We start from the raw sequence: 20,325 nt of genomic DNA on the forward strand, positions 1-20,325 counted from the left end.
AGGACCAAGGGCCTCTCCTCCCATTGACAGACCAGGCCATCCTCTGCTACATATGCAGATAGAACCATGAGTCCCACCATGTGCTTTCTTTGGTTGGTGGTTTAGTCCCAGGAAGCTCTGTGGGTACTGGTTAGTTCATATTAATGTTCCTCCTAAGGGGCTTCAGACCTCTTCAGCTCCTTGGGTACTTTCTCTAGCTCCTTCACCCTATGTTCCATCTAATGGATGACTGTGAGTATCCACTTCTGTATTAGTCAGGCACTGTCAGAGCTTCTCAGGAGACAGCTATCTATATAAGACTCCTGTCAGCAAGCTCTTGTTGGTAACCACAATAGTGTCTTGGTTTGGTGGTTGTTTATGGGATGGATCACCAAGTGGAGCAGTCTCTGGATGGTCATTCCTTCAGTCCCTGCTTCACACTTTGCCTCTGTAACTCCTTCCATGGGTATTTTGTTTCCCCTTCTAAGAAGGATCAAAGTATTCACACTTTGGTCTTCCTTCTTGTTGAGTATCATGTGTTTTGTGAATTGTATCTTGGGTATTCTGAGCTTTTGGCTTAATATCCACTTATTACTCAGAAGATGCTCCAACATGTAATAAGGACAGACACATGCTCTATTATGTTCATAGCAGCCTTATTTATAATAGCCAGAAGCTGGAAAAAGTCATAACTAACATAGTTGTTTATCTGTACTCTTTGTTCATAATTGTGTGGATTTGGGATATAGGGCTTTGCACATCCGAGGCAAGTGCTGTAGCACTAAACTGTATCCTCAGCCTTGCGGTCTTTTTTGATAGCATTTTTATTTACTTGTAGAAACTTTAAACCAGTGTGCAGTATAGTTTGATCACTACTCTCCTTCAACTCCTCCTACTGCCCTCAGTTTTTCCCAGCTCATCTCATGCCTTTTTTAAAAAAGAGAGGCCAAGCAGTACTGCCCAGTATATGCATGGCATGAGTGTGGGGCCAGTAGCCATGTTTCTGAAGGACAGTGGTCTTTTCTCCCTCAGCAGCTATCAGTTCCTCTAGGAGTGGGGTCTTAGGGGCTCCTCCCCACCCATGCTGGAATCTTGTTTTTTTTGTTTTTTTTTTTCTTGAGCTAGGGTCCCTGGCTGTCCTGGAACTCTGTCTGTAGATCAGGCTGGCCTCAGATCACAGGGATCTGCCTGCCTCTACCTCCTGAGTACTTGGAGTAAAGGTTTGCTCCACCACTGCCCGGCTCCATGCTGGAATGCTAAGGACTAGATCTGTACTGAGTGACTAGAGTGCAGCAGTTTGATATGTGCGACAGCTGTGTACTGTCCAGACGTCAGCATTTCATGACACTCTTCCATTCTTTGGCTGTGACTTTGTTTCCATCTCTTTCATGATGAGTCTTGGATTGAGGGAGGTTGGTATAGATGACTCACCCACAGGTGAGAATATAGCCAGTACTTGGGCCAATTGTGAATCTTTATATTAACTGTCATCCAATGAAACAATAAATCTATTGGTAGGAAAGCATTAAGCAGAGTTTCACAGCATGACTTGTGAATAAAACAATAACATGCCTAGGATCCAGGCACAGACTTTTTTTTTTTTACAGTACCAGTCATGAAATCCTTCCTGTATAGCAGGACTCATATCTAATCAGAAAAGTTACTGACGTCACTGTCTTGCTACTATTACACCAGGCAAATTAGTGTTTTAGCAGTGTTGTGCCTATACCGGTACAGTAGAAATTAGGTTTGGAAATTATATGATGTTTGTGGAAATCAACAATTTACACATAAATACTGGATCAAGGAAAAGTAAAGCAAATTTAAAAGCTCTTGAGACAAAAATGCAAATATGGCATAACCAACAATCTATGCACTAGGACAGATTCCTTCTACAGCAAAGTAATAGCTACGGCTTTGGTCTCTCATTATTTTTTTAAAATAATTTTGATGATCTTTGTTGTGATATTTGTAATGTTAGATTGCTCTCAAAGAATCATTAACTGTACAAGATTTAAAAAGTTCGTATTTATTGGCTATTTCTGATTTGTGATGTTTGTTAATATTTTCTTCTTTCTTTTTTTAGGTAAACGGACAGTGTGCTGGCCACACAGCAATGCAAGCTGCTAGTCAAAACGGACATGTTGATATTTTGAAATTACTTTTGAAGCAAAATGTTGATGTTGAAGCAGAGGTATATAAACTAAGCTTGAAAACAAGACCGAGTCAACTTTTTCTAGAAATAGTTCTATATAAGATGGAATCTCATTCTTGAAATTTAATATTCACCCTATGTTGTCCAAATTAAAATGAAAAATTAAGAAAAGATAGTTTAGAGCTTTCTTCTATCTTTCTCTTCCCATCACTCCTTTTCTCTCTTTTTAATGATTCCTCAATATTTCAGACGTAGCCTCCTTCTGTTAGGGTAGAAATGCTATTGGGAGCCCTACTGTGCTCACCCATGATCCCTACTAGACACGTATAAGGGGATGTATACACTTGGGATCAACATCTTTCTTATCTAACACTCAGAGGTTTTTTTTTTTTCTTACAAGTTCATTTATCATTTGCTTAGCCTGTTTATTATTATTTTTTAACTTTTATAGTGGGTCTTTATCCCTGCATGTGCACATGCTTAACTTTGTGTGTATTATAAAAGGGCAATAGCAGACGAAGACGCCAAGAAACGTGGATTGTAGGTAGCATGGCGACTACTGCCCAGCAGTCCCCTCAGCAGGTCGGCGGAAAGCACAAAGGCAAATCCCAGTTCCTGCAGGCCAAGCAGGCCCGAAGCGGTGACCCAGGCGGCCCGCAGCAGCTGGAGCCCGGCCTGCAGGGCATCCTCATCACCTGCAACATGAACGAGTGTGTAGAGGAGGCCTACAGCCTGCTCAACGAGTACGGCGACGACATGTACGGGCCGGAAAAGTTTATAGACAAGGACCAGCAGCCCTCTGGAAGTGAGGCAGAAGACGATGATGCAGAGGCTGCCTTGAAAAAAGAAGTTGGTGACATTAAGGCTTCTACAGAGAAGAGGCTGAGAAGATTCCAGTCAGTGGAGAGTGGAGCGAATAATGTAGTCTTCATCAGGATGCTTGGGATAGAACCTGAGAAATTAGTGCATCATATTCTCCAGGTTATGTACAAAACCAAGAAAAAGAAGACAAGGGTTATTCTACGAATGCTGCCCATCTCAGGCTCATGTAAAGCTTTTTTAGAAGATATGAAAAAATATGCAGAAACATTTCTGGAACCTTGGTTTAAAGCCCCAAACCAAGGGACATTTCAGAATGTTTACAAATCTCGAAATAATAGCCATATGAGTAGAGAAGTTATTAAAGAGTTGGCAGGAATAGTGGGCAGCCTCAATACAGAAAACAAAGTGGATCTCACTAATCGAGAGTACACGGTGGTGGTGGAAATCATCAAAGCTGTGTGTTGCCTGAGTGTTGTGAAAGATTATGTGCTGTTCAGAAAATACAACCTCCAAGAAGTGGTGAAGAGTGCAAAAGACTCACAGCCTCACCCAAAGCTGGGAAATGGCAAAGAAGCAAAATTGGAACCTGATAGCAAGTTGAATCAAAGTGATCCCCCAGAAGGGAACCAGGTGGCACCAGAGAGTATCAAGGAGCTCGGGCAGACAGAGCCAGGGTCTGAAACCCAGGCAGAGAGTGAAGGAGACGCTAAACCTGAACCTGAAAGTCAAGTCTCAGAAGTACCCAAGACAAATGAAAATGAGCTCTCATAGGTCATTCTGTGGGAAGGTGGTCTCAGCTAGGGTTCCATGTGAAATTGTGATAATATATTTTGACTTTTGTGTGCTGCTCAATGCTGATCCCACAGTCCCCGTTGTCCAGGCCTGTATGTCGGTATGCAGAAGCATGCACTGTTTCCCAGGGGAGGGTGCTAGGAGGATGGTGTTGGCTTCTCCTCCTCTTTACTCTCTCTAGTTTCCTTTTAAACACTGCCAACTGATGGAACTGAACAGTCTCTGAGAGGGAAATGACAGGACATTCCGAGGAGGGTGTGTGCTATGACTCAGCTGTCCCTGCCGTTCTGTTGTACACATAGAGAAGCGGTGTTGTGGATTATATGGGAACCACTTTGTGATGCTTTCTACTGTTTGTTTTTCTTGGGTTTTTGTTTGTTTTGTTTTGTTTTATGATAAGAGCAAATCTGATGTCTCATCACTGCAGGTGTTTTAGAGAAGGTGTGAGTGAGAAGAGAACTGCTCTAGGTGTAGACCCAGGTGTTTCTGATAAGGTTAGGGATGAGGAATCACTGCCGGGCCACATATCCTAGTACACAAACCAGGAAAGAAAGCTACTATCCCAGGGTTCCCTGTCCAAGCTGGTCTGTCAGCTTGTGGTGCTTTCCAGTGTTCGTCACAGGCAGAGATGGGAAGGGTAGAAGGGAGCAGTGAGTACTGTAACCCCAGCTGTCCAGGTGGGGACTGTAACATAGGTTGGGAACTGGGTTTGTGCTTAAATCTTAATGCACAGAGCTAGTGACGGGAGAATATATACTTCGCGTCACACAGCTAGAGGCTTGCTTGATAAGCCAGACCAAGAAGATATGGGAGAAGCAGAGACTAGGCAGTACCTTGCTAATGCAGACAGGGCTAGATCACCCTCAGGCGTTTGCCATGTTACCGCGGGTCTGAGATTGAAACCATCTTGAAAGCATAGGCCTTAGGGTCACTTAGGGGAATGGGATGAGAGGATCTTGGTGCCTTCTTGTGGCTTGCTCCAAGATAGAGGGACTTTTCTTTTAATAGTGGAGGACAGAGGGCCTGAGGACCAGTTACTCATGGCTCAGACAGGTTGTTCTGGAGCAGGGCAAGTTGCTGCACTTGATCTATACTTTGCTTTTATCGGCCTTTTTATTTGTTTGTTTTCAACGCGTCCCTAGTGTGACTGGCTATTTGCCAGTTGTACAGTGCTGTGTGCTCTTGGGATCTAAATTCACTCACAGATTTTGCTCTGCCTTCAGATTTGCCGACTTTGTCTTCACTGACTTTTCAGTGTGCTAGCGTACAGGTGATCCAGGGTAGGAACTTAGCAGTTAGTTTAAAACTATAGCACTTAGGACAGAAAATAAGGAAGCAGAAACCAAATCCCTGTGCTGAGGGTCAGCATGCCTGTCCTGCTCTGCAGAGAGGAGTGAAGCCCGGCCTGGAGGACACGTTTCTCCAGAGCTGAGGCCCGGGCCTGGAGGGCACGTTTCTCCAGAGCTGAGGCCCGGGCCTGGAGGGCACGTTTCTCCAGAGCTGAGGCCCGGGCCTGGAGGGCACGTTTCTCCAGAGCTGAGGCCCGGGCCTGGAGGGCACGTTTCTCCAGAGCTGAGGCCCGGGCCTGGAGGGCACGTTTCTCCAGAGCTGAATACAGTTCTCACATATGTTTACTGCATTTTGTTCTTGGTACAGCTGAATTTTCAAGTTTTCAAAGTTCCTGATATTTTAAAAAATAAAAATGAATTTGTTCTGTAAAAAAAAAAAAGGGCAATAAATACTGATGTTGGCATTTCGGCTGGGACATCTGTTCTATGTATGAGGTAGAAACATTAGCTTAGTGTGTTAACTGTAACATTACCAAAAAAACCAAAAAAGATATCAGGATTGTATTTATTCTAGTTTAGACCAATGGAGTAGTAGTTTTGCCCTCTAAACTCTCCTGTGGAGCATTAAAATGCTTGAGTTACCAGAATATCTCTCTAGCTCTTCCTCTTTTTAAGTTTATTTTTATTTTATATATATCCTTTTAAAAAGGTCTTCCTGATCTTATGTTACTTTTTTTCCTTTAATTGTTTGTACTTTACTGGACACCTAAAGAGCTTATGGTGTTTCACCATTAAAATGTTCATTGTTGATGTTGGAATTTTCTGTTGCCCATGGAGAGAGTTTGAATGATTTTTAATTTGTAATCTTTCCTCCCCCCCCCACCCTTTTTTTTTTGGCAGGAGTAAAGAGAATGCCTGTTTGTGCTTATATGTCTATCAGTATACATTTGCTGGTGCAGGTGTGTGTGTGTGTGTGTGTGTGTGTGTGTACATGTGCATACAGGAGTCTTTGGAGACCAGAAAGTGGCATCAGATCCCTTTGAGCTGGAGTTGTGTGTGGTTGTGATGCAGGTACTGGGAACTGCATATGAGTCCTTTTGCAAAGTAGTTCATGCTCTTAACTACTAAGCCATCTTTCCAGACCCAGATGCTTAAACTTCAAATTAACATTGAGGAAGACTCCAACTACATAGCAGTTATTTTTACTATGATGTTTTATTATGAATGAGATATATAATATGATTTTTCATTTGCAGTAGTATAGAAGTTGGATTTTTCCTGACAGAACTTAGGAACTTAGATGTGGGTTAAAAGTTATTTTATTGATGGGCAGTGATGGCACATGCCTTTGATCCCAGCACTTGGGAGGCAGACTCAGGTGGATCTCTGTGAGTTGGAGATCAGCGTAGTCTATAGAGTAAGTTCCAGGACAGTCAGGAGTACACAGAGAGTGTTCTTCTTGTCCTCAGGAGATGGCCTACAGAATAGGGTGTAGTTGACTCAATGTCATTGACTTTGCTTTCATCAGTAACTTTCCCCTGCTTAATTGAATTAATATAAAATAAGTGGCCAGTTAATACTGTAAACATGTAAGACTGTTGTCAGATGTGTCAACATGTGCTGTTGGTCAGATGCTTCTAAACATCCTTTGGTTTGGAAACTGTTAGTTAACTAGAACGTGAGACCCTGACTGGGACTTGTGCTGTAATACTTCTTTAGATTTCCATCCAATATGCTTTCTGCTACTGCAGATTTGTATCACTTGTAGAAGGAGTATGAAAAGCAATATTCCTATGTCATTTAACAACAGATTCTTGGGATCTCTGAGAAGGAAGGGTAAGATGTAAGCCTTAATCAGGCTGTACCAATCAATGTAGAGAGAAACAATGTTAGCACATCGTGAAGTGAAGTGGCTGTGACATGGTTCCTGGTCACATAGGCATTGTGTTAGTTGTACCCAGTTAAATTTTTCCCATCTGTACTTTGTTGGAACATTGAGTGGAGTCTCCTTGTCTTTTCTGATCCTTGTTAGACTGTTGATTTAGTTGGGAGAGTTTAGGTTTTCTTTTTTTTTTTTTTTGGTTTGTCGAGACAAGGTTTCTCTGTATAGCCCTGGCTGTCCTGGAACTCACTTTGTAGACCAGGCTGGCCTCGAACTCAGAAATCCGCCTGCCTCTGCCTCCCGAGTGCTGGGATTAAAGGCATGCGCCACCACATCCGGCGAGTTTAGTTTTTTTTCAAAACCCAAATAGATGTTTACAATCTTGAAGATAAACATAGTATTTTACCCTATTTTTCTTCATTAAATTGTTGAGAAGTTTAAGATGGTAAAAACATAATATTAAACATTTGCCACTGATGCTGGATATGGTTTTACCTAACATCGGATCATGATTGCCTTTGGAATCAATTCAAGAAAAGTTGTATATTTGCTGATGTAATTAGTTTTTGTAATGGAATTAGCAAATAAAAGGATGCTTGTTACTCAGAACCCAGACATGACACTACAAAAACCCAGTTTCACAAATGTTGAAAGAAAAACTATTTAAAAATTTAATTAAAATATAAATACAACTCATAGTTCAAGATAGACAAAAAATGCATTGATTTTTTTTTTTTCCCCACATAAGAGTTAACATTAGCAGGTTTTTGACTGGGGATAGACTGTGCATCAAATTTCCTTCCTGTTTCTCTGACTTAGGGAAAGCTCAGAAAACTGTATCGGAAAGTTAGCTTTGTCAGCTTACTAAGTACAGTGTCCACCTTATGTACAGTTTAGAGCATCAGGGCCTGTGGGAGCAAATTTGAGGCCTCTTCAGGGATTTGGGATTTTATTTCCTTTACTGATAAAGTATTAAGATATGGAAGTTTAGATGAATGTGCTTTGTTTTTAGATAGAACGCAAGCATTCTTAGGTTATTAGGAAATTATGATTTTACTAAGGGTTTTGAGGACTCTTGACTTGAGGGTTAAGCACCAGGAGCAACATGAGGCTTCACCATAGACCCTGAGTTTTCTTCTCTTTCCCTCCTTCCCTCCCCCCTCCTTCTTCCCTTCCACTCCTTCCTTCTTTCCTCCGTACCTTCTTTCTTTCCTTTTCCCCCAGTCCCATTCGTATACATACATATATTCCTATGTGTATGTATGGCAAATACTTACTGATTGAGCTACCTTCTTTAGCCATAAATCCAAAATTAAAATGATATTTTTGCGTCTACAATGATACTGAGTAAAAAGTTCCATTATAAAAGTTGTAATTTCTTGAAAGGTGGTACTTTTATAGCCATGCCCATTGTTAGCATTGCAGTATAGCAAATTAACTTGTTTTCATTCTTTGAAAACACAAAATTCCCGTTTTCTTGTCTGTGATAATATTTTATGGGACTGTAATATGGAGAAAGAGAAACAAACCATCAATTTTATCATGACACTTTGGTATCACTTGTATTTATTCTAACTAAAATTTTCTGACAGGCAGAAGAAGACAGTCTGGGTGTTCTATCTCTCTATCTCTGTCTCTGTCTCTGTCCCTGTCCCTATCCCTATCTCTATCTCAAACGGATGTTACTTTTTCCAGTTCTGGTTATCTCATTCATGGAAACAAAACTATAAAACTGGGCAATAGGTAATAAGTGGTTTCAAAATCAGTTTTTAAGAGTGAGGGGATCTTTAATAGCAATTTCAATTGTCATTCCTGGGAACAAATATCTAAAGCCATTTTGATGGCTGTAAACTTGAGTCCTTCCTGGTGTTTAACAGAATGATTCCTTTATACTGATCAATTTTGAAACCACATACCTATTGCCCAGTAAGCACCCAGATTATCTCTGAAGATAACCTACTTCTGTGAGTCCTGTTCTCATCACCCTTCATTTGGCCACTCACAGATTCACCTCTCCCAAGTGCTTCTACAGTGGGGGACCAAGCACACGAACTTTTGTGCTCACAAATTGTTTCCAAACTGTAACAGTCACAAATACTCAGGAAATGGAAAAGATAACTAGCACAGTGTCTTTCTTCTTCAGCCACAGTAAAGTGAAGGCAGAAGTGAAGGAGAAGGGCTGTGGGGTCAGTCTGCCTTACAGTGAAGGGGGAGCTGTGGGAATGAGTCAGTCCTGGCAGGTAGACATGAGGGGACAGTCTGGAAAATCATTTCAAGAAAAGCACATAGAGGACTCAGAGAGGAAGTAGATGCATGCGGGCCTGCAGGGCACTGTTTTTGCTGACCATATGGACTGCAGCTTTGTCGGGCAAGATGGGGCAACTTCAGTGGCACAGGTTTTAGAGGGTTGAAAGGAGAGAGAGGGCAGGAGAGGAGGGGCAGCGTTAGTTTAGTCTCCATAGGACCCTGTGTGCACTAGCGCAGAGACAGGCTGTGCTACAGTTTATTCAGAGTAATTCAGAAGAAAGTAGTAAAACTTAGAATTGAAGCTGAGGTATTATGATTTTCCAATTTAGAAGAGAAACCTGAAAACTTTTAATTGTATTGTCCTTTTATATGTGTGTATGTGTGTTCTATAATCTTTAGTTTTATAAAAAGTTATTGCCTTTAATATCATGTATCAGGGCTTAAACATTTTTTTTTAATATTTGTTTTTATATAGACAAATTTGATAGGGCTTGCATAGCATGCTTCTGTTAGTGCTTTCTTGTTTGTTAGTTTTGCTCTTTTCTTCCTCTTCATTATTCTCTCTCCTCCCTCCCTGCCTGTCTGTCTTAAGATAGAGTCTCACTCACTGTATAGCCCAGGCTGTCCTAGAACTCACTGTATACTCTGTGCTGTCCTCATTATATAGTATAGGCTAGCTTTGAAATTTGATCCTCCTGCCTCAGGCTCCTTAGTGCTGGGATTATATGTGTGTAGCACCATGCCTGGCTTCAGTTAATAGTTTTCTAATAACCATAAGTGTAATAATTTCATATTCATAAATAATTGCCATTTTTATGTAGTTGGTTGTATTGGATTGATGTTCCCTTTTTACATGGAAAGGTAAATGGGTAGTCTTAAAAGATAGAGGGGGTGGTGAGGGGGCGCTGGTAAAGAGTGGGTATTACTCATGTACAGGATCTGAGTTCAGTGTCCAGCACCCATGGTGACTGACTGTCTCACAAGACCATAACCCTAACTCAGGGACTGAAACGTGCCTTTGGCATTCCAGGGCACCCACACTTGCACAGAACCACAAGCTGACACACTCTTTCTTCCTGCCTCTCCTGTCTCTCTCTCTCTCTGACTGTCTCTATCTCTGTCTTTCTCATACACACAGAGGGAGAGAAAGATATTTTTAAAAATTACAAGAAAAAAAAATACAGATTGATGGTTAGGAAGATCAGTTGTCTGTCTTTTTCTTTCTGTCTGTCTGTCTCTGTCTGTCTCAGGATGTGTGTGCACATGTACATATTATGCTTGTGATACTTGAGTACAATGCTGTTCAGAAGTGTGAGAATGGAACCTTTTCTGGTTGCTTCCCAGTCCTTCTTTCTCAGTATTGAAATGTAACAAAACCTTCTTGTAGAAGGGAGCTTTTTCCTGGCTCCAAGCTCCTGAAAATAATGACTCTGAGACTCAAATATATTTATAAATACCTAGGTCATATAGCTAGGCATGTTCCCCAGCTGGTTTATAGTTTAATAATCCCACTATTCTATTCTAAGTTCTGCTATTTACTTGCTCCTTAGTTTATATGCAAGTGTCTTCTATGTCTGGGGCCCAAATCTTCCTCATTTGGCTCTATTGCAGAATCCTTTCTGCCTACTGAATGTCCCAGCTTCTGTTCTGCCCATTCCTATAGACCATAGGGTTTTTATTGATAAGTGATACACATACAGTACACAAAAGACACAGTACACAGTTCTCTGCAAAACTCCTAATTTGATTCAGCTAGAAATATCCACAAGGTAAATTTCCTACCTTTTCAAGAAATGTAGCTGAACCAAATTCCTACATAAATATCACCCTTGATAGCTGTTTGAAAGATAACCGGAAAATATTACAAAACAAAATAAAACCCAAACCTATCTTGAATTCAGTGCCTGTTTTGTGCCTATTCATTCGTTTTAGAAGTATTTAATTAAACGGTATTGACTTGTGTGACCCTTGAGTAGTAGTTTTAAGTGGTCATGGATGGCTACCAAAGGAGTTTTCAAACCCGTTGTAAAATCGAGGGAGTATGCTAGGTACTGATATAAAGATTGGGAGTCTCTGTTTTGGAGGAATACTTGAATAGGCTTACATTCAAGTGTAGTGGTGTTGACACTTGGAGTGTAGTATTCTCATGGAGATAGTAGGAGTGTTATAGTACCCTTATCTATGTATATCTATCTCTGCAAAGGAAATGAGGCTAATTATATGTAAATATATGTGATGCATAATGTACGTTACCTTTATATTATAGTAGAAGCACTTTCCCCTTTATAGTTTCTTTTATGTAAAAAAAAAGTTAATATCTCATCTCTTTAGAACTATGACTGTTACAAACAGTATGGCAAGCATAGTTTAATTCCTCTGAAAGAGTTACACAATTTTGGAATTTTATTTTATTTTATTTTATTTTGAGACAGGATTTCTCTGTATAGCTTTTTCTGTTCTGGAACTTGCTTTGTAGACCAAGCTGCTCTGGAACTCACAGAGGTCTGCCCCTGTCCCCAGAGTACTGGAGTGTGCCACTACCACCTGGATCATTTTTAAATCTTAAAAAAAGCATTATTTAGCAAGAATTTCTGTTTTCAAATACACAGAAGTGGTTATGTTCAGCGTCTGACTTAGATGTAATTTGACTAATGTCCAATTCCTGTGTAAAGGTAATTAAGACCATATTGTTTTATATCTTCTTTGGTAGTTACACTCAACTGATAGTAGTGTAGTTGTCTTGTTCCTGGATTAGTTGTGCATTCTGGGAATGCCAGGATTTGGGATACTGAGGCAGGTGGAGGGCTCAAGGCCAGTGGAGGTGACATCAGATTCTGTCTAAAAGACTTTTTGTTATGAGCTGGATGGCACTAGCTGTAGAGCATGTGCCTCACCTATGTGAGACCGTAGGTTTGATCCCTAGTGCTACTGTTTTAGTAAAATACCCTGGTATTGGCTTAGTTCAATGTGGTGCAATGTGACTAACTTATATAGTCATTTTATATTTACTTTCCCACAACTTTTCTGCAGTTAATTTGGTTTGTGATATTTTATAGCTTTAGATTTTTTTCTTAACTCGTCCCTGATTGAACTTTCATGCTGACCTTCAGGATAAAGATGGAGATCGAGCCGTTCACCATGCAGCCTTTGGAGATGAGGGTGCTGTCATAGAAGTCCTACACCGAGGCAGTGCTGACCTGAATGCTCGTAATAAGCGTAGACAGACGCCTCTTCATATTGCTGTCAATAAAGGTCATCTTCAAGTTGTGAAGACTTTGTTGGATTTTGGTTGTCATCCCAGTCTCCAGGTAAGACATGAAAGGAGTTTACTAAGCAGGCATTGGTAGGACTGGTTAAAGTGACTTACCAAGTTCTGTGGTAAATTTGTTATTGTGAAGGATATCCAAGATACAGGCTGTATAAAATAACTTACTTTGCAACTATTTAAATATTTTCGTTGTAGCTTTATTATTCTAGGTTCTAGGTTTAAGTCTGTTTTGGAAAATATATTACGTTGCTTTAAGTAGGAAGGAAAATAGCCTGATTTTTGAAACAAAAATTTTGCCTAAAAATGATTTATTTCTAAGCTAGTTTAGCAACTAGATGAACTTAAACCATATATGTAAGAGAAACATGGTCTGTGTCCATGAACACTTTTTTTTTTTTTTGTATACACAAGGTTAAAATTTGGAATGAGTATTTAATTTCATAGAAAAATAATACAGCATATAATAAAATGTCATTGGGTTTCTTTCTAGCCTTCTTTCTATCTTGATCATTTTTAACAAAATAGACTTGAAATATTATTTTTAAATAAAAGTATTTTTAAATACATTTTATAATAATTTATAATAAATAATGAGTATTATTTTTAAATAAATGTTCTTGAACACTATTCGGATATGTAAAACTACTTTCTTTAAGTTGAAAATGCAGTAATAATTAGAAGACAACAGGAGTAATCACTGTGATCTTAAATAGCTTGTGGCATGAATGATTGTAGATATTAGGGAATGGCTGAAGCCCAGGAGTGGGAGGAGAGTAGCAGGTACTGCTCAGTCCAGAATGATTTCTTCCAAACTGGGATGTAGCTTTATATCCTGCCTGTAGGAGGCAGGGCTAGAGAGCAGAGGAAGAACCGAGAGTGTTCGGTTAAGGAGAAGGAATTGAGAGCTACTAACCTGATGTGGGAGTCAGTTATGTGTAGGGATTGTAATAGACAAAGCATACTTGAGACTTGTGCTTTGGAATAGCTGTTATGGGGACCAGGGACCCATGGAAAGGTATTCCAGGGCATATTAGTTCACCCCAGGTGAAAGGCTACATATTTTTAGTGCCACCAAATAGGAGGTAGGTAATTGGATTGAACTCCGGTTAGGAATACCTTATATAGGTGAGTGCCTGTGATTGGAAAACATTTCCTAAACATGGCCAGATGATACTATAGGTTTTCATGTATTTTATTTCAAGGCCATACATCTCTGCCATTACAGAATAAAGGAATCATAGCTAATACATAGATGAATGGGTATGGCTGTGTTCCAGTAAAATTTAATTTATAAAAACAAGTGGAAAGCTGGCTTTGACAACTATGGTATATAATAGAGTGTATGCTACATATGACTTTGTAAAGCTACAAATTATATATAAGCTCCAAATAATTCACTTTTGCAGGTGATCGATACTGAATTAGAATTCATTAATCAATTCATAAATTGATTAATGATAAATACCTCTACAAAATGTAGATTGAGGGAGTAAAGAGACAGTGAGTAAGAGCACTTATGTAAGCAAGGGGACATAAGCTCAGATAGTTAGCACCCACACAACAAACTGGGCATGTCTATAACATTGGGATGCTGAAGACAAGTGGATGCAAAGCTCACTGGCCAGCCAGCCTAGCCATGTAGTCAGAGACCCTGTCTCTGGTGAGTAAGTGAGAAGAGTAGAGGAATGGAGCTGCTGTCTTTCTCTGGGTGTAAACACCTGTTCTTGTGCTTGTACCACACCCTGCATCCTATACACACAGGTACAGGTTTTAAAAAAAATAGATTCAGAAATTAGAGTTTTTGACTGGATTTGTTTCTACTTTGAACTAAGCCACTTTCCCGCCCTCTGAAAACACAATAGTTGTTGACTTTCAACCTGTGGATGCATATCCTATTAATATATAGGAAACCGAAAAATTACTGATACTGTGTAATTAAGGCTGAAAATACTGGCCTTAAACTCATGGTATTGGGGCCTACAAGTGCTGCCATAGGTTGTTTTAATATTTGAGTCAGGGTGTCTTGTAGCCCAGGCTGACATTGTAGATGATAATGACTTTGAACTTCTAATCTTTGTACTGTCACCTCCCAAGTGCTAGGGTTATAGGTATGCACTGTTATGTCCGTTTCCTATGGTGCTGGAGATGGAGCTCAAGGCTTTGTGCATGGTACAGAAGGACAATAGAGTGTTACATTGGGTGTGTTAATACATGCCTATAATCCCAGCATTCAGAAAGAAAAGGCAGGAAGATTGGTAGTTCAAAGCTACCCTCAACTATATAGAGTCAGTTAAAGGTTAGCTTAGGCTGCAGTGTGAGAATGTCTCAGAAAGAACCACCATTACCTCCATGTCAGAGGCAGAGGCAGGCGAATTTCTGAGTTTGAGGCCAGCCTGGTCTACAAAGTGAGTGCCAGGACAGCCAGGGCTACACAGAGAAACCCTGTCTCGAAAAACCAAAAAAAAAAAAAAAAGAAATGGACCAACAAGAACCAGGAGCATGATTGCCGACTGACAGCTGTTTGCTTGTTGGAGAGCCTGCTTCTTTGTTTAGTAGTAGTGAAAGTCGTCCTGTTGATGTGGTGATCAATGGAAGGAGAACTAATGGAAGTTTCTTTAAACTTAAAAAAAAAAAAAGGATTCTGAAGGTGACACCCCTCTCCATGATGCCATAAGTAAGAAACGGGATGACATTCTGGCAGTTCTTCTGGAAGCTGGAGCAGATGTGACCATCACGAACAATAACGGGTTCAATGCCCTGCACCATGCTGCACTGAGAGGGAACCCCAGGTAAAGGTCCTCCTTTATTGTTTTAGGTGCTACTTAAAGATGGTTTCCTGTCACCTGTTGTAGTTATTTTCCTGATGTGATGAGGACAGATTTGGCTAAAGCTCTGTAGAAAATATGCCTTCATTCATTAGGTACATGTTGCTCCAGTATAAGTATTGGGAAGTAGTCTATTGAATGTAGATATAAAAGACTTAAAGATGTTAATTAAACGTGCCTTAAGATTTTTTGCTTCTTCAACATCCTTCTCAAGTTGTCTTCTAATTTCACATATTATCCATTTACATGATGTCAGGTATTTATGATCATTGTAATACGTTATTTAGATACATGATACCAAGGAACCTTAATTATATTCTAGTAATGGGTGTTCTACCAGAATAAAAGGGTTTGCTGGTTAAAATTTGAGAGGGCTGCTTTTGGAGACAAGTGTAAATGATAAGGTTTTCATAAACAACTGTGTCTCCTTATAGTTAAGTAAAGCACTATAATATATTGACTAAGAAAACTATTCACTTTGGTGTTTGCTTTATCTATTGTGAAATTTTTTTAAGATTTATTTATTTTATGTATATGAGTATACTGTTGCTGTCTTCAGACACCAGAAGAGGGCATTGGATTCCCATTACAGATGGCTGTGAAGCCACCATATTATTGCTGGGAATTGAACTCAGGATCTCCGGAGGAGCAGTCAGTGCTCTTAACTGCTGAGCCATCTCTCCAGCTATTGTGAATTCTTATTCTTTGGAATTCCATAATATGTGTGTGGATTTCTTTTTAAATTCTTTGGATAGTTTTACATGTTCATCGCTCATTAATGTATTTTATATCATATTTCAATTTTCTCTTTTGCTATGTTTAAAACTTCTTAGGATGACCACTTGAGGGTAGTTACAGAAGACAACAGGGTTTTTTGGGACTGCTGTTTTTGGTGCTTCAATGCCATTTTGTCCAGTACACACTGAATTGTTTTCAGATGACAGATATTTGAACTCTTCATACATTTGCATTGTAAAGGAGCTAATAATTATCATGTCTCCAGCCTTAAGACAGATGATGACAATGATAAGCCTCTTCTCAGCGCATCATGTACATCGTCTCAGTTCTTTTAAAAGCTGAACTTTTAAGGCCTTAAGTTGGTGTTTTGCTAGCACTGCTGGTGATTGTATTTAGGCAGCTTTGAGGGAAGCACTGTGCCATCAAGTTGTGGTCCCAGCCCTCTGACTAGCTTCTGATTGAGTGTGAGAGCCTCGTTTTATTTATATGCCTGGGGTTGCATTCAAGCCCTTTTCTTTTTCTTTTTTTAGGATAGTTTTATTGTGTAGCTCAAGTGGTCCTGGAGCTGTCTGTCATCTTCTTGCCTCAGTCTTTAGTGCTGGGGTTATGGGTTGAGTGTCTAGAGCCCCTCTCTCTGACTTTTCTCCCACTAATTAAAATCTTCCAGCCTCCCTTGCCCTGTAGTTGTGTTACTGTCTAAAGTGGCTGTCTTCTCTCTTCCTCCCAGCTCTTAAACGTTTTCTTTCATGACCATGTTGTCTTAGCCACCTTTCCTTTCTTCCCACCTGCAACTGCCTCCTCCTCTCTGCTAGAGTTCTGTTGTGTTTGTTACTCACATGTGTGGCCTGCTTAGTGCGGTCTGTTAACTGTGTACATTTCCATATTCCTTTTCCATGAGGACTAGAGATGTTCATATTCATGTGTATGTCCTCCACATTTATACAGTAGACATTCAAATTAGTCTTAACAGTAAAGACACCACAAGATTTCAAGAAGATAATGTATAATTAATTACAGAATTAATTCTTTGTAATTCTTGGATTTTTCAGAAAATAATGTTAACAGTGACTCCTTCAACGAGCTACTTTGTGTTAGATGACATTAAGAAAAGAAAGGAAAGGGGCTGGAGAAGATGGCTCAGTGGGTAAAGGTGCTTGTTGCCTGATGACATGAGTTCAGTTCCCAGGACCCAGTTAGAGAAGGGAAGAAGTGACTTCTGCGAGTTGTTCTCTGACCTCTACATGCTTACAAGGCACACACATATACCCACATGCATATGGAGAATGTATTAATTTATATAGCAGAATGACTTTGGTTAAAGCTACATGACTCCCTTATTCCTTTTTCTTCAATGAATTTTGGGCAGCTGTGACTGTGGTTGCCATATATTGGTTTTATTGGAAAACACTAAATGTTTAAATAAATAAATGTATCAATTGTGATAGCATGTTGGGATGCTTTGAGGTTTATTAAAGTTAGCTCTCCTAGACTTTGGGCCTTTATTCTTACTTTAAAAAAGCAGATATGGCACATTATTATTTCCATATGCTAACATTTTCCCTCTTTTAAGATAGAATGTCAAATATTAAGAAATGTAGTAACATTTTCCTTTTCTTTGAGCACTTTCTAGTCTTACTTGTTAATGTGTCTGTCATCCATATTGTAACATTTTATCCTGTTTTTGTGATTTTGTTTTGATACAGTCCAGAATTACTTAGTATGATTGTGTGCTGGACTTCCATTCCTCTTTAATTGTAACTAGTAATAGTCCTTTTAGTTAGTATAATTCTCTGGTGTTTTTGAGAGTTTTTCTTTTTTCTTTTTGGAACATTTGCACTTTTTCCTCCATTAACTTTTTTTCGACATTGTATAAGTTCGTCTCATAACAGGTTTGCTTGTACTCATTTCCACTTGTTATGATTGAAAATGTGGGAAGTTTCCAGAATTGGCATATGCACTTGTGTGTATGTATATATGTCTATGTATGTATGTGTATGTATGTGTCTATGTATGTATGTGTAAACTGAGTACACTTCCTGGCTTTGCTTTTAGTTAATAACAGTAATTTTTCAGCAGTGTATCAGCAGCGTCATATTATTGGATGTGCTTTTCTGAAGAAAAACTTGTATTATCCTGGACTTGAAGATATGTCTAGGCCAGGCAGTGGTGGTGCACGCCTTTAATCCCAGCACTTGGGAGGCAGAGGCAGGTGGATTTCTGAGTTCGAGGCCAGCCTGGTCTATAGAGTTGAGTTCCAGGACAGCCAGGGCTACACAGAGAAACCCTGTCTCGAGAAACCAAACAAACAAAAAAAAGTCTAGGTGCCTTATGTTTATGGAAGGTATGCTTTGAAACCTGGACTTGAAGGTGCAGACCAAAATATTGTAAATTTAAAAGCTGATCTGTAGGGTTAGGAATTGTAACTCAGAATAACATTGATCATATTTTCTGATACTTGGTGTTTTTGTTTATGTATTGGGGGTACTGAAGATTGAGCCCAGGACATTGTATATGCAAGACATTTTTCAACTGTATCTCCAGCCAGATATTCGATGTTTATAGAGATATTTCCCCCTAGATAGTCCTGTTATTATATCTCAGTTGGGTAAAATTGCTGTTGTAAATCAAGGTGGATAAAAAGTGAAAGCCAGCTTTATTTGGATGAACTTGCATCCCAGGCTACCCAGGCACCTGCCTGCAGGCCTTCACCATTGCTGAAATGTGTGCTTAGTAAGCAATGTAAACCATTTGCAGTTCTCTTGTAGTTACTGCGAAAATCGGGTGGATATTGGTCTCTGGTTTTGTCTCCTTCAGTTTCTTTTCACTTAGACACTTGTGAGGAAAGTTTCTCTGAAGGACAAAGACAGAGCAATGGCATGTTTGTTAGTGAAGGGTTGCCAGCTGGCAAGTGAGAAGAGTTGAGAAACTTCCTAAGTAGTAAGTAGAAATGTTTTAGCATTTTCCTTCTGCTTTAAACCTTACAAAACATTTGCTTTGGGTTCAGAGTCAGAAGAATTAGATGTTTATTGTTAAAGTCTGTCCCTGGACAACATTCTGCTAAGACTCAGTTAAATTGTGGCAAAATGGAAGGCTTAGTCCTATTGAAGATGATTACTGCATTTCTGGCGTACTAAATATTATTATGGTTTTCTGTAACATAAACCATGCACACTGGAGAGATGGCTCAGTAGTTACAAGCATATCCTGCTTTTTTTTTTTTTTTTTTTTTAAACAGGATGTTAGTTCAGTTTCAGGCACCCATGGCAGATGGCTTATACCTGTTTGTAACTCCAGAGGGGTCCAGTGTTTCTGCCTTCCGTGGGCAACTGCACTCCTGCACTCATGTCCACAGACCCACATACAGACACAGACAGGTACACACCAAGTACTTTTTAAGAATTGAAAAAAATAACTTTTATGTATGTCCATGTGAAAAGTGAGATATTCCCATCATGTTTTTAGGTGAGTTTTCAATGAGTTTCTCAAATATTTTTGTCATTTTTATTAGAGGTACAGTAGGCATTTTAATATTATCACTTTCAGAAGAAGAAAAGTTTATGTCACTTTTAAGATTTAAAGTGCTTTTATAAAAATTTTTACATTTTATTAATTAAAATGAAAAGTTAATACCACAACCACAAATAAATAACTTTATTTGAAATTCTTTTTATCACACATTTTCATAAAGCTTTTAAGAAACATCTTTAACCAGTTTAGTTCTTCCAAATAAGATTGACAGTTGCTAGGTATTTGCTTTTAATTACAGTTTGTATGAATTCAGTAAGTTGAGATGTAATTCATGTTCACGAAACACTGGCTGTCCATGTGTAATCAATGCATAGCTACAGCTGGTTGAAGGGGACCAAATCCATTGAAGAGGCGATTTGGTTCCATTTTACCAGCTTTAGCAAAGCATTGCCGCTGCTGGTGTAGGATCCAAACAGGTTAAATGCTCTTTTGTAGAAATATAGCATGACAGGTATTAGAGGTTCCTACACAGGTGTACCAGTTGTTAAACAGGAAATTCACGTTTTTAGGCATATGACCTACACTGCTGTTCTTGCAGCTCACATCAGTGTGCATCTTTACTTGGTTCTTAAATGCACACAGTAGCCTTTCAAAACCAACATTTGAAAGAACAGATAAATCATAATGTGTTTCAGAGTAATGCTTCTAAATTATCACCATGTTAGTTTGTTCATTCAGGTCTTTGTGTAGTCCTGGCTGTCTTGGAACTCACTCTGTAGACCAGGCTGGCCTCAAACAGAGATCTGCCAGCCTCTGCCTCCCAAGTGCTTGAATTAAAGCAGTTTGCCACCATGCCTGCA

The 20,325-nt window shown here is 39.5% G+C and overlaps 1 protein-coding gene and 1 pseudogene across 3 annotated transcripts in view; both read left to right on the plus strand.

Moving 5' to 3' along the window:
- Window positions 1–20,325, plus strand: part of Mib1 (MIB E3 ubiquitin protein ligase 1) — a 97,835-nt gene that overhangs the window by 43,077 nt on the left and 34,433 nt on the right. For all 3 annotated transcript variants that reach the window (XM_021150154.3, XM_021150153.3, XM_021150155.3), the window contains exons 10-12: window positions 2,066–2,173; window positions 12,277–12,474; window positions 15,072–15,223. In XM_021150154.3, coding sequence (XP_021005813.1) covers window positions 2,066–2,173; window positions 12,277–12,474; window positions 15,072–15,223 — 458 coding nt within the window. The remainder of the gene's footprint in view (window positions 1–2,065; window positions 2,174–12,276; window positions 12,475–15,071; window positions 15,224–20,325) is intronic.
- On the plus strand, window positions 2,191–6,177 carry LOC110284422 (THUMP domain-containing protein 1 pseudogene; annotated as a pseudogene).

The sequence above is a fragment of the Mus caroli genome, unplaced genomic scaffold (assembly GCF_978045245.1).
Source record: "Mus caroli unplaced genomic scaffold, Mus_caroli_1 scaffold_19, whole genome shotgun sequence".
NCBI lineage: Eukaryota > Metazoa > Chordata > Mammalia > Rodentia > Muridae > Mus > Mus caroli.